We start from the raw sequence: 15,511 nt of genomic DNA, 5'->3' as shown, positions 1-15,511 counted from the left end.
AGCACCGGGGCCGGGCCGGGGAATCAAAGTCTGGATTGTGCACTAGGGATCTGGCGCAAGGGATCTGGTGCAGGGCATCTGGTACTGGGATGGGCACAATGGATTTGGCACTGTGGGTACTAGCGTTCTGGTGCACCGGATTTGGTACTGGGATTTGCATTGACAATGATACTGGATGGGCACTCGGGATGTGGTACAAGGGATCTGGTATTGGGATGGGCATTAGTGATCTGATATGAGAGATTTGGTACTGGGGATCTGATGAGATGGACATCAGATCTGAACGCGCAAGGGGTTTGCTACTGGATCTGGTAATGGGACGATCACTGGGTTCTTGTACCATGATAGGCATCAGGTTCTGGGATTAGCAAGCGGGACAGAAGCTGAGATGAGCAGCATGGTCTGGGATGGCAATCTGTACTGATATCTGGTGGTGGAATGGACACATGGGACTGGGCACTGGGGTCTGGTATGGGCATAGGAAGGTTGGAGAACAAGGGGCCAGGTATTAGCACTGAACTGTGAATTGATGGCCGGAGGCAGGGTCACACCAGAGGCACGGCCCAGGCTGGGGTCATGATTAGAAATGGGAGGGATCAGGATAGAACTAGCCCCAGTTGGCGATTGGGATTCGATCAGGGATTGGGATCAGTTTCGGACAGCCCCACTGACAGATTTGCGGTTTGGTACTGGAGATTGGGGACAGTAACCAGACCCGGAACTGAGAGGTAATTGAAGATATTGACTAGGTTGCTTTACGGGACAGGGAGTAAGATTGGATCAGGACAGGGGCTGGGATCATATCAGCTCAGAGGTTGAAAATCTGGGATGGGGAAGCAGGATCGAACAGTCCTTGGGGCGTCAACCTGGCTCAGACTAGGATGTGGATAGGATCAGGGTTATGATCGGGACTGGAGTTACAGTAATAGAGGTGTACTGTGTAAACAGGCCCTTTGGCTTAATTTGCCCATGCTGCCCAGTTTTCTCAATTTAAACTAGTCCCATTTGCCTGTGTTTGGTCTATATCCCTGCATGCCCATCCCATCCATGTAACTATGTAAATGTTTCTTAAATGATGAAATTGTACTTGCTTACATCACTACCTCTGGCAGCCCATTCCAAACACGCGGCACGCTCTGTGTGAATGGAGTCTTCTGAATCTCTCCTTAAACTTCTACCCTCTCATTTTAAACTTCCCTACCATGTGGAAAAGTTGTCTGCTAAATACCCTATCTACGCCTCTGATGATTTTATATACCTCTATAAGGCCACCCCTCAGTTTGCTTCTCTCCAGGAAAAAAAAGTCTCGACCTATCCAACCTCTCTCTATAACTCAAGTCTTTCAGCTCAGGTAGCTTCCTAGTAAATGCTTCTCTGCACTCTTTCTAGTTTAATAATATCCTTTGTATAGTAGTATGACCAGAACTGCATGCAGTACTCCAACTGTGGCCTCACTAATGTCTTGTACAACTGCAGCACGACATCTCATCTCCTATACTCACTGCTCTGATTGATGAAGGCTAGCATGCCAACAGCCGCCTTCACTGCTCTGTCTAGTTGTAACTCAATTTTCAAGGAGCTGTGAACCCATACTCCTAGGTTTCTTTGTTCTATAACACTCACCAGGGCCCTACCATTGACTGTGTAAGTCCTGCCCTGGTTTGCCTTACCTAAATGCAACACATTGTATTTATGTAAATTAAACTCCATCTGCCATTCCCTGCTGGCTCAGTTGATCATGATCTCACTGCATTCCCAGATAACCTCCTTTATTGTTCATGATACCACTGACTGAGATCAAGCCAATCCTAATATAGAGAGCTGGAGTAGCCTGTCTGGTACTAGAGTGGGATTTTGTATGTGACTCGGGTGTACTGAGACCATGTAAATAGGCAGTCCAGCCAGTCCGTAGTATTACAATTGAGAGTACAATGGTTGTGTGTACTCAGATGCAGGGACACTGTGTTAATACTCAATATTGGTGGACACTAACAGATGTTTTTGTGTACAGTGTTGGTGTACCAGGTATCAAGGTATTAAAATGTTATTTCTGCTCATTCATGATAGTGACTGTTGTAGAAAGAAGTGTTAGAGACCAGTGCATGGAGAATATCTTACCTGTTGCGCCTGTTCAATAACTCAAGGTCTTTTCTTTACAATAGATTTTGTGCAATTTCATTCCAATTGCTTGTTCTTTTGCATCAGGCAACAAAAGTCTTTCACCTGAATGCCATTGGTTTTATTAAGGAATAGTCTGAGTTCAGTGTTATGTATTCAACCAATTTATCATTTCACTTTATGAAGTGACTGCAGGAGACACAGTATATATTGATTTTTAGATGTAGAGAATGTGCTTTGCAAGAAGCACGATGTAAATATCCAGATGTCATGAAAAGAAACGTAGCAGCAGGAATCGCAAAAGTGTTATGGTGCTGAAACAGGCCATTTGGCCCTTCGTGCGTTATATTCTGCACTGGCTTCTTAAATAAGCATTATTACCTAGTGCTAATCTTCTGCTTTTACCCCACACTCTTGGATGTTACTTTTATCCAAAGCAGCATCCAATACACTTTTGAATGCCTTCATTGAACCTGCATCCACCACACTTCCAGGCAGTACATTCCGTACTGTAACTACTCACTGGGGAAAACAAAAAGTTTTTGCTCATTTCACCCTTGCCTCTTTTGCAGATCACGTTAAATCTATGTCCTCTTCTTCCTGTTTTTCCTTTTACAATGGGGGTCATTTTCTCCCTAACTACTCTATTTAGACTATTCCATTTTGAAAACCTCTATCATATCTCCTGTTAGCTGCCTTTTCTCCAAGGAGAACCGTCCCAACTTCTTCAATCTGTCCTCATTACTGAAGTTCCCCATCCCTGAAACCAATCTTGTAAACTGCCTCTGCACCTTCAAATGTATTCATACCCTTCCTATAATATGACATATACAAGTCCAACATCATCTCTTTCCTCTTGTACTTTATGCCCCTATTAATAAAGCTGAGGATATTGTATACTTTATTTACTGCTGACCTGTCCCGCTAATTTCAATAATCTTCACATATACACTCATATGCCACTGCTCCTCCACCTCCCCCAGAATTGTACTTCCTATTTTATGTTGCCTTTCAATGCCTTTCCTACCAAAGTGCATCACCTTACCCTTGTCTGCATTAAAACTCATCTGCCACCTATCTGCCCACTCCACCAACTTGTGTCCTTCTGGAATATCATAGAGTCCTCCTCACAGTTTACAATTCTTCCAGGTTTTGTGTCATCTGCATACAGATCATTTCCTGGATGGAAAATAGTAAGATTTGGGGTAAGCGCTTGCGCTTCGTTGGAGAAGATTGGAAGTGACCCGTGATTTGTTCACTTCAGTGATTATCGTGGACAACTGGTTTAGCCATTCACTGCCAGATTCCATTGGACCGTATAAAACACTATCAGGTTTAGCTCTCCTCTGTGAAAATGTGGTAATTGTTCCAGGATTATGCTAGAATACAAAGCTGTCTTAAATCTCTCTTCCCCTGTCCATTCCATCTTAGCCTCAAATAAGTATGGGGAGCTTTTAGATTCTTTGTTGCTAAATTTGAGAACACTAATATTTAGCTGCCTTTGTCATTTTTCCCCCTAATTCACTGGGTCAAACTTCCTGTGGGGCCTCCTACAATGCCCATCCTGAATTTGCATCTTTTACTAGTTTCTCTCCTATTCCCTCTGTGCCTTGTCTGACTTCATCATATCCATGAGACCCAGCTTCTGCACTCACGATCCTGTTTCTATTAACCATTGCCCACTTTTTTTTCCTGCGTCCCCTTTTAGCTGATGATGTTAGTACTGTTCTGTCTTCGTGTCCTGTTTCGCTATTCTTAAAATCAGGTGTCATCACCCACTCCTTTAAAAAAAATCATTATTTGTGGGCTATATTTTTGTATTCAGTTCTTTTTCGCTCTCACTAATTCATATTGTGAGGCAGATACATGGTAACAATACTTTGTGTATTTGTGTTGCTATATGGTGTATTTGGGCATGCACAGAAGCAGAATTTGACGAAGAATGTATCAATGATTTATCAACCCTCAATTAAACTTAAAGCCACCACATGCATAAAAAGCTTTGACTTACTAGACACCTCAGTATTTAAATTGGTGTAGGAACAACAAAAGCCTTTATTCAAAATAGCTGACAGAAACCTTAAGCATGGTGAGATCACAGCTGATGGTTTTTATTAAATATGCACAAGTTAGACCATTTTAACTAGGCAATTACAGCCCTATTCATTGCACCTTAATATTAGATTTCCATTTAACATTTGACACACTTCATTGTAGTAGCATTGACAACATTTTTCCTGAGAATAGTAACTCATAAAGATTTTTAAAACTCTTTCATGGGCTTCACTGGCCAGCATTTATTGTCCATCCCTGTTTGCCTGGGGAACAGTTAAATAGCGGGTCATTGCTGAGAATCTGGAGTCACATGTAGGCCAGATCAGGTAAGGTTAGGAGATTTCCTTCCCTAAAGAGTTTTAGTGAGCCTGATGGGTTTTTACAGCAATCAGTGATAGTTGTCATGATTACCATTAGACTAGTTTCTTTATGATTTTTGATTCAATTTAAATTTCACCATCTGTCATGCTGCGATTAGAATCCATGCCCTCAGAACATGGGCCTAGGGTTGTGGACATCTAATCCAGTAACATCGCTTCTGCACCACGTGCCTTAAGGTAGAGATTTCACGTTTATCAGCAAGCAGTTCATCACCACAATGATTTCATATTTTCCTGGATCCCATTAGCTGGGTATTCCTTGATTGACAGCCATCTCTTGCAGCAGGTTCTTGCCACAAACCTCATCCCTGTTGCAGCTCCCTCTTTCCAATGCCTTTTCTCTTTTTCCCTCCTTGAGCTCCTTCGAGGCTCCTTCTATTCCTTATTACTCCTTTTGCCATTTTCATTCCTCTCTTGGAACAAGCAAAAGCTGCGTCCCTTTAACCTGGTAAAAGGCCGATATCCCAACCGGATCAAAGGAGGTTCCAGCTCCCCTTGTGACTCCCTCAATGCCAGCACTTACTTGCCAAACTGCTTGCTTATCCATTTGTGATCTGGTTCTCTCCCACATTTGTTGTTGATAGGCATATAGCAGCAAGCTCCGGTCAGGTTCTGTCCATTCTACTTACTGGGTTGGGAAGATCTTTTCCCTAATTGGTTGCCCCAGTGGTTGAATTTTCATCAATGGTTTTGGGACATTGCAGGGTGAATTTGTGCACTGCTCCCATGTAATTTCGGTGCTGTCATGAAGCCTTTGAAACTCACACTTTCCAATGTCTTCAATTCTTTGTATATTGTTATATTCCAACTTTTGTGACCATTTTTCCCAGACACCCACATTTGAATCCCTCCCACTAGGCTTCTGTCTTTGCACCTGCCACTGAAGTGAAACAGCTCATATCCATACCGTAAGTGGCACACTGTGACAAAGATAAACATAGAAAGTAGGAGCAGGGTTAGGCATCCAACTCTTTTAGCCTGCTTCACTACTCATTATGATCATGGTTGATCATTCAACTGAGTACCCTGTTCCTGCTTTCTCCCTATACCCTTTGACTCCTTTAGTCGTAGGAGCTATATCTATCTGTCTCCTTGAAAACGTTTAATGTTTTGGTCTCGGTTGCTTTCTGTGGCAGAGAATTCCACAGGCCACCACTCTCTGGGTGAAGAAACTTCTCCTCATCTTGGTCTTTACTGGTTTACCCCATATTCTTAGACTGTGACACTCTGGTTTGGATTGCTCCACCTCCCCCTCCCCCCCCAAATGATGGCAATGTTCCCCTCTAATCCTGTTAGAATTTTATAAATTTCTATGAGATTGCCTTTCATTCTTCTAAACACTGCTTGTCCAGTGTTTAGAGATAACACTGTGTGGAGCTGGAGGCACGCAGCAGGCCAGGCAGCATCAGAGGAGCAGGAAAGTTGACGTTCTGGTTTGGGACCCTTCTTCAGAAAAATGAAGAAGGATCCTGACCCAAAACATCAACTTTTCTGCCCCTCTGATGCTGTCTGACCTGCAGTGTTCCTCCAGCTCCACATTGTGTTATCTTTGACTCCAGCATCGGCAGTTCTTACTATCTCTTGTCCAGTGCTTAGGCTAGTTGAGTGAAAATTTCCTTCAATTGACTAATAGGGTGACTGAAGTTAATGGTTTTTGTTATCAAAAGCTCAGCTCTCTGGTAGTGACTCCATGTTTCTGTTGTCATCAGGATGAACCATACCACTAGCCCTTGATGTTCTATTTGATTCTAAGAATGACCACTTACATAAGATAAAAAACAAAGTGCTGGAGAAACTGCAGGTGTGGCAGCATTTGTGGAGAAAAAACCAGTGTTAACTGGATCATAAAAAGTTAGCAGTGAATTTCAGTGAGGAAGGCAAACGGAATGCTGTGCCTTATTTCAAAGGGAATGGTGTACAAATGAAGGGAGATTTTGTTAAAACTGTATAAGGCACTGGTCAGACCACAGCTGGAATATTGTGAGCAGTTTTGGGCCCTTAATCTGAGGAAAGATATAATGGAATTGGAAGCAGAGAAGCTTCACTAGGTGTGGCAGAACTGTCTTATGAGGAAAGGTTAAGTAGATTGGACTTGTAGTCATTCGAATATAAAAGAATGAGGCAACCTTATTGAAACATACAAGGTACTTAAGAGACTTGACAAGGCAGATATGGAAAGGTTATTTCCCCCTGTGGGGGAGTTTGGCACCAGAGGGCATAATCTCAAAATAGGGGGTTGCAAATTTGAGTCAGAGATAAGGAGGAGTTTCTTCTCTGAGGGTAGTGACTTCGTGGAATTCTTTACTTTTGCACGTTTAACAACTACGGGACTTTGTTCATTGTTGCACCCTTTTATGAGTTTTATCGTCCACCATATATGGCATGAAAATCAATTTATTGTTAATGCCTCTGCTCAATGGATGGAGACTGTACCAAGGTGTCTACTTACCAAAACTGAACGTGAACTGGATGCCAGGCTGGCTGGGAGCTTTTCAATCTTTGGGAAGTTAATGCTGTAACATAGAGCAGTCCTGTTGCATAGGGATTATCTACATCTTAAAAGGCTTCTCGGGTCCTTTGGTATGTGCAGTGATGACTGCACACACTACAGGGACTGTGTATCCTAAGTGGTGGTGATTGTGGCATGATTTTGTTTGGAATCAGTTTCTGTGTAGTGTATACAGTGCATTAGCTCTGCTGCTGATTGGACTTTGGAAAGGGAAGGATACTTTCTGACTCCTACTTCTCCTTATTCAAATTTATCTTTACATTGAGACTGTGAATTATAGACATTGAATCCAGTGCAACTATTGTGATCACTGCATGTCCCATCTCCTGTTGCCCTTGCGGTATCGGAATGGCTGGTATTCGGACAAGAACGGAATCGAGCCTGGTGCTGGGATGGCAAGATGGTGAAGTGAAATTAGTTTAAGTTGTTTTTAGAAGTTAATATTTTGAGATTATAGTGTATGGCTAAGTTGAAACGTGATGTGTGGTGCATGTAGCATGCTTAGGAGGAACAAGCCCAAAAACAGCCCCAAAGGTCAGTGCCAGTGGTTGTCTATACTTCATATCTGGGTCTTTTGATAGAAATAGGTGGTGAATAATTAAAGACTCCCTTTATCTCAGAAATTCCTGATTGTATGAACTAATAAGAACTGGGGGTGTTGTGGATCATATAACAAAGAGACCTTTTTTAGGTCACTATTTAAATGATGTTTGCAAATCTGAATGCTTGAAATTTCTGTGGGATTTGTGGTGTTTCCCAAAAATTGTCTGAACTTGTTGAAAGGTATGAAACATACAGGAAAACTCAAGTGTGTCTGGACTGTAATCTGTTTTGTTTTCATGTCCTGCAGGAGTCCAACCCCTTCAAAGCGACCTGGGCCAAGGTTGTTCCTACGCCAAACAATGGCTCCCCTGAACTCGTGGCACTCCTGCATGACCAGGTACGCAGCAGCCGCTCGCCAGCGGGAGCTCTTCAATCACACACAAGGCTGAAGCGGTTCTGTTTCCAGGAAAACCAACATAATTTAAATTACAAAAGCAGAATACTGCTGATGCTGGAAATCAGGAGTAAAACCAGAAAATGCTGGAAAACGCTCGGCAGGTTAGGCGACATCTGAGGAGAAGAAGTTGAAATTTCAGGTTGTCAGATTTAGGAGATGAATGGTGTTTAAGCAGATGCAGACTGGGGAAAAAGGGTGCGGGGAGTGGAAGGACTACAGGAGGTAGGAGGTTGGCGAAGGAGTGATTTAAAGGACAGAAGTGGGTGATGCTGGGACAGTAAAGGGAGATGTGTGCAAGCGTCCTACAAAGAAGTGTTTAGATGTGCACTTGCAATGCCAAGGCCTGCAAGCTTATGGGCCAAGTGCTGGAAAATAGGATTAGCAAAGCTAAATGGTTGTTTATGACTGGTGTGGATGCATGGGACAAAGGTCCATTTTCTGTGCATTGATGTTTGACTCTAAAGTTGCCATAAATCTTGACACTAATAACCAGTTAAAATGCAGACTATGATGGATGCTAGGAATTTGAAATAAAAATGGAAGACTGTGACAATGCTCATCAGGTCAGGCAGCATCCTTGGAGAAAGAAACATAGTTAACATTTCAGATCATGACATTTCATCCAAACTCTCCTCAGAAACTGCCAGATCTGCTGTGCATTTGCAGCATTTTTGGTTTTCATTTCATTTAAAGTGAAACCTTTGTTTTAACAGCGTGGCTGAGATTTTTTTAATGCAGGTGAGGCACTACAGTTGTCTATGCTTCTTGCAAGTGGTTTTATTGCAGTTTAAAGTTACGCACATTAATATTTTGATCATGGATCACTAGATTTACAAAAAAATTGTAAATTACTAGTGCAATATTGTTATTCAATGGTAGAACTATATCACTCATACAACCATAAATGTCAGCAGTTAATGAGCCCAGGCAGTCAGAGTCCAATTGTTTGATCAAACTTTGTGTATTGACGAGCAATTTAACCTCCAGACAGAATGTTAAAGTGAATAACAGATGAAGTTTGAGTGTAGAGCTTATACTGAACTTACAGTGCACCTCAATCTTCACTGAAATAATGTTCTATCACATTTGTTGCACGAATAGAGGTATTCATTCATTGCGAAGAAAACAGAGATCTGCACAAAACTTAAGTGTGCAAACACTGAGGAAGATTTAGAGAAGCATTAGTTTTGCGGTCAGGAAAGCAGGTATTATCGGAAATTGTTGATGTTATATAGGTAAAATTAATTCAGAAAATTCAGTGTGAGAAAGTTTAAATTTGTGAAAAGTAAATTTAAGGTTCGTGTTCAAAATTATTAAATTAAGTAACCTACCAAGTAGAGTTGTTGAACTGAAGGACATTCGCGAATTCACAATATAATGATGTATTGGATTGGGAGATTAGATGTCAGTTATGTTCCTGTTGGTGATTTATAGTCCCTTCTCAATAAACTGAATAGCCCCTTCTGCCACAGCTCTGAATCGCAATGTTCTTGTACTGGTGCTTTAAAGCATATTTATCTCTCTCTGTGCAGGATGAGCACCAGCAGAAAACCATCTCTTTTGAGTTTCAGAAGATTAAATACTGGTTTGATGAAAATGAGAAACAGTTCTGTCCAGTGGCTTTCCCAGTGAATTTACAACTCCGGTTCTACCAGGGTTCCAAAGGCTTCCAGGATGAGAAAGAGCTAGCAACTGCAGAAAGGAAATATGGTTCAAACAAGTATGTACTGCAAGTTGGATATTCGTTGTGAGGAAGGATGGTGCCATTCTTCTTGTCAATCAACTGTCTCTTCACTTCTGTAAAAACAAAATCAATGATTTTGATAGCTTGCGTGTATTATTCTTCAGTTTACTTTCTATACCAATACTTTTATGCTCATTATATTGAACAATACTGCTGAAAGGGAGTACTGCAGGCAGTCAGTTGACCAGAGATATTGATGGTCTTCATTAAAATGTAGAATCCATGAGAAAAACTATCTTTTTGATACTGAGTCAAATAAAAATATTGTCATGGTGCAGAAAGAATGCTCTTAAAATGTAGGCTGTAAATGCCACAGAAGGAGGCTATTTATCTAATTGGACCTGTGTCAGATCTTTTAAAAGAACTGTCCAATTAGCTCCATTTCCCCGAGCTTTCCATCAAAGCCCTTCAGATTTCTCCCTTTCAAGTACGTCTCCAATTCCCTTTCAAAAGTCATCATTAATTTTCCACCCACCTCAAAGCTGTCCATATTACAGAGGAGGAGGAGCTAGATGTCTTAATCCACATAAAGATGGATTAATCCCCAGGACCGGATCGGGTGTCCACTAGAAATTTGTGGGAAGCTAGCGATAGCCATGTGTGAGGTGCCGTAAGACTGGAGGTTGGCTAACGTGGTGCCACTATTTAAGAAAGTTGATAAGGAAGAAGCAGGGAACTATAGACTAGTGACAAAAACAAAGTTGCTGAAAAGCTCAGCAGGTCTTGCAGCATCTATGAAGAAAAAAGTCAGAGTTAACATTTTGGGTCCGGTGACCCTTCCTCAGAACGGATTTACAGCATCCGCAGTTCTTTGGGTTTTTATTTAGTATAAACCAGTGAGCCTGACAACAGTGGTCAGCAATTTGTTGGAGGGGATTCAGAGGGACAGGATTTACGTATATTTGGAAAGGCAAGGACTGATTAGGGGTAGTCAACATGGCTTTGCACATCGGGAATTGTATCTCTAACTTGATTGAGTTTATTTTTGAAGACGTGATGATGAGGATTGACGAAGGCAGAGCGGTGGACTTTAGTGAGGCGTTCAACAAGGTTCCGCGTGGTAGACTGGTTAACAAGTTTAGATCATGTGGAATAGTCATTTGGTTGTGAAATTGGCTCGCAGGTAGGAGTCAGAGTATGGTGGTGAAGGATTGCTTTTTGGACTGGAGGCCTGTAACCAGTGGTGTGCCACAGGGATTGGTGCTGGGTCCACTGCTTTTTGTCATTTACATAAATGAGTTGGATGTGAATATAGCAAGTATGGTTGGTAAGTTTACAGATGACACCAAGATTGAAGGCGTAGTGGACAGCGAAGAAGGTTACCTCAGAGTATAACAGGACCTTGATTAGATGGGCCAGCAGGCCAAGGAATGGTAGATGGAGTTTAATCTAGATAAATGTGAGGTGCTACATTTTGGAAAGGCAAATCCAGGCTGTACAACTCTACTACTGTATGATTCTAGAACCCTTTTCAGGTAGTGCATTCCAGATTAACACAACTGTTTTTATTGTCAAAAGACTTCTCCTCATTTCCTTACCTCTAATTTTAGCAAAGGGCTTTTTGCACTGCCAGGTTATATGCATCTTTGAGAAATCAGGTAAGTGGCACATGGTGGGTTTTGTTAGATTCACAATGATTCCCTCAATATTCAGTTTTCCTGTGTCTGTCCCAGCCAGACCAACTTTGTCTAATCTTGTGATTTTCAAAGCTGCTAATTGCCATTGGGTTAGTTCCCCTGTCAGCCTGATCGACTTTCAGATTGCTAAAAGGGCTAGAAGAGAACATGTAATAAAGAATTATTTTAAAAATCACCAAAGCAAGCCATTGTTCCTGCAAAACTGATGACTAGTAATGTGCATTCACAGTGTTAAAATTATTCTGTGTATCCTCACGCATACAGTGTGTTTTTCTATCTCTAACAGGAGCATTTGTTTATTTGTCAGGGCTGAAATGGTGGTTCCTGAATTCATGCAACTCTTCAAGGAGAGAGCTACCGCCCCTTTCTTTGTCTTCCAGGTAAGTGCCTGATCCTCTTTCTAACGTCCCAGACCATATTAGGTACACTTGGGAAAGCAAAATACTGCAGATGCTGAAAATCTGAATCAGAAAATCTTAGATTAAATCAGGTCACAGAGCATCTGTGGAGAGAGCAGCAGAGCTAACGGTTCAGGTTTATCACTTTTCTTCGGTGCAAGTACAATTAATTACTTTGAAATGTAAGGCATATTATGTTGTGACAATTACATTGCAACTATTTTGCAACCAGCAACATCGCATAGACAGTAATAAGAGAAATCATTAGTCAATCTGTTGGTGGTCATTTTGGTTGAGGTGGAAAGTGAGTTTCCACTTATTTATTTACAGGTTTCACTTTGTGACTGTTGGCTACTTATCTAATGCACCATGAAAATCAGTTTTGGAGGACAGGTGGAAAAGGAATAGGTTTTTTAGAACCCCCGTCAGGAAATTCTGGGTGAGGGAGTTGTAGTTTTATCTGTGTAGAAACTACAAGGCTCTGGACCTTCGAAAACCATGGAGAGATTTTGCAACTTCGTTTAATTTTGTGTGTTTCAAAGCTGCCCTGGCTGGGTCAGACATAGGAAGACAGAATATTTAGAGAAATATTATGATTCTAACAAAACTATGCAGCCTTTGAAGGTTAATTGGTAAAATAACTTCTAAAAGTTTGAGCCGGAAACAGAACAAACTGGAGGAACAGTATCTCATCTTTAGACTAGGCACTTTACAGCCTTCTGGATTTTATATTGAGTTCAACACCTTTAAATTGTGAACCAACTTCCATTTCTTCCCTTCTTTTAGCTTTACTTGTTGCATTCTCTGTTATCATGTCCTCTCTCCCCTCCCTCCACCCCAGTGGGACTGTCGGCTCGTTCAGATCTGGCACTAAGACACACCATTCTGTCATTCTCGCATCCTGTTTCACTCAGCCTGAACTATCAACGTCTTTTCTCCACTTGCACTCTACACCCCAGCACCCCCACACCACCCTCCCCCAACTATAGCATAAATGCTGCCCCCTCCACACTTCCCTTCAGCTTTGAGGAAGAGTCATCCAGACTTGAAACATTAGCTTGCTCTCTCTCCATGGATGCCATCTGACCCATTGTGATCTCCAGCATTTGTTGATTTCAGTACAGATTCCAGCAATTGCAGTAATTTGTCTCTTAAAAATCTGTGATTTGAGATGGCATTGAATAGCATTGACACAATTGTATTTTTGTGGTTATAGAAATAGGGAGTTATATTTTCTACTTTTTCATTACAACGATGATTTGAAATATTACAAGAAATATCTGGGTGAATTCCTTTAGTAGGGTATCATTCTTAAAACTCATCTCCAAGGATCGTTGCATTTAGAGATTTAATCAGTCAGGTAATGGCCAAACCACTCAACAAAAATCACGAAACAGAGAGATTCGGCATAGAAGCAAATTCTTTAAAGGAAAGATCATGAACTTAATATATTAAGATGTTCCTAGTTCTCGTCTTGCTGTTAACTTGCCATATCACCATATTAATTCCCTAAGGGCTCATTTTGCGATATCTCTTTGTGTGTGTAATGCAGTGATAGAGCTGAAAGATGTTCAGTTCTTCATCTCTGCATTGGCTGTTTGGCAGAGCTGTCACTTGAATTTTTCCCTTATAGTATTCATCCACTTCTCTTTTGAATACTTGAGTTGGCTTCCATTACCCTTTCAAACAGCCCATTCCAGTCACGCTACAAATGAAAGGTTTTTTCATATCGAATCTGAATCTTTTGTCAATCACCTTAAATCTGCGGTCCTCTGGTTACCAGTGCATCTGTGCGTGGCAACAGTTTTTCTGTACTTAATTTGAACACAGTCACATCTCCTCTTGATTTGCTCTACTCTGAGGAATTGCTCTAGATAACTAAAGTCATTCATAAGTACAGCTTATAGTTTAAGCAGCTCCATCTATTTTAGTCCGATCCAGTGTTGCTACTTCCTCCTCCTTTATTCCTACATTGGCAGCATCCTCATCTCTATTGAAAATAGAATAAAATTTTTTATTTAGTGCCTTAGCTGTGCCCTTGGTCTCCAGAAATTCTCCTTTCTGATACCAGTTGGTTCCTTTTGACTATTTTACCGTTTGTGTTCATTTTTAAAAAAAAAAAAAGAAAATTTGGGAACTGTGACAATCCCTTTAAGCAAATCACTGATTCATTTCCCTATGGAACTCGATGAGTATGATTTTCCTTGGGAACAGGGAATGGCCTGTCCAGTGGGATCTCCTCACCCGAGTCCTTTAGAAAGCAGACTGTTGTGCTGGCAGCAGTTTTCAGGCGGGAGCAGACTTGGCTGTGGTGGAGAAGACAGGATGACCCATGAGAACTTGCTGGTCAGAAAAATTCCAGAAAGCCAACTGAGCAAAGTAAAGAGGGGATAAAAGAGCGATGGTTAAGCTGCTGCAGCCAGAAAGCGGAGGGATGTTGAAATAATGCAACAGAAACAAAATGCAAATAAATATTCTGTAGCACTTGGGGGAACTAATGCAGGAATTTCAGGCTAACAGCCACACCTATGGTACTCCAGTTAACTTTCCACGATGGGTACATCTAATGAGCATGCAGCTTTGTCTTCAAATATTTATCGTATTTAAGACATTAGGTTCCGATACTTCAGAAAATTGCATTGCTGTAGCTTTCTATGGGAATATGCCACTCTTAATGCAAAGGAATGTGTGTTAACAGAATTGTTACAAATGCAGTATTTGACCTTGTGCTATAAAGGTGCAGTATTTGCATGAACATAATTCAAGAGGGATTTCCAGTTTAAGCAAACAATATACTTGCATTTGGATGTGACTAAATGTATCTTTATATCAACGCTAACCCTCCAAATTGTTTAATAAAGATGGCATTTAAATTGAAAAAAGTAAAGCAGAACCTTAGCCAGCAGCTCTTGTGGTACAATGGTAGTGCCCCTACCTCTGGGTCAGAAGATGCAGTTTCAAGTCCTACCTATTCCAGAAGTGTGTCAAACATGTCTGAAAGGGTTGATTTAAAAAAAAATACATAAAGCAGATCCCTAGGAGATTTGTGGCACAGTGGTAGTGTCGCTACCTCTGAGCCAGGATGTCTGGGTTCAAGTCCCACCTGCTTCAGAACTGTGTAATACCATCTCTGAACAGGTTGATTACAAAATATCCATAAAGCAGACCCTTTTCCCATAATGGGCTTTGCATGTATGCTTCTAATTGCACAGTGATTTAAGGGTTAAAAGCAAAACAAAAAATGTCACGGTGATTTGGTGGTGGGAAAGCTGTTTGGTTGTGTTAGAGCACTTCCCAATATACTAACAAGGAAGGGAGAGAAACAGACCCATCTGCACTCTCGATGCCTTAAGGGAGAAGTTGGCATCGTGGGGGATACATTGCTCAATTTTAATTTGATTCCTTCCCAGTCTCCCCACCTCTCCCTCACTTTTAATGGTTTGCATTGCCCTTAATGGGCTGGCCAATATCTGGTGGTGGCATCTTGCTGGAGGTGATGGAAATGGTGTCAGATGAGGATCCATTCCATCCCATTCTCTCAGTTCCTCTGTCTCTGTCGCATATGTTCAGATGAGGCCAACTTTGACAAGGGAGCCTCCGAAATGTCCACCTTCTTCCTCAACCAAGGATTCCCCAGCTCTGTTGTCGACAGGGCCCTCAACCAGGTCTG

The 15,511-nt window shown here is 41.6% G+C and overlaps 1 protein-coding gene across 1 annotated transcript in view; it reads left to right on the top strand.

The window, feature by feature from the left end:
* The window catches only part of atp13a1 (ATPase 13A1), a 102,106-nt gene that overhangs the window by 654 nt on the left and 85,941 nt on the right, over nt 1-15,511 (top strand). Inside the window, exons 2-4 of the mRNA XM_048617778.1 lie at nt 7,913-8,002; nt 9,595-9,782; nt 11,751-11,823. Coding sequence (XP_048473735.1) covers nt 7,913-8,002; nt 9,595-9,782; nt 11,751-11,823 — 351 coding nt within the window. The remainder of the gene's footprint in view (nt 1-7,912; nt 8,003-9,594; nt 9,783-11,750; nt 11,824-15,511) is intronic.

The sequence above is a fragment of the Rhincodon typus genome, chromosome 38, assembly GCF_021869965.1.
Source record: "Rhincodon typus isolate 14 chromosome 38, sRhiTyp1.1, whole genome shotgun sequence".
Classification (NCBI taxonomy): domain Eukaryota; kingdom Metazoa; phylum Chordata; class Chondrichthyes; order Orectolobiformes; family Rhincodontidae; genus Rhincodon; species Rhincodon typus.
Note: the sequence above shows the minus strand (reverse complement) of the source record. Positions and strands in the feature narration are given on the sequence as shown.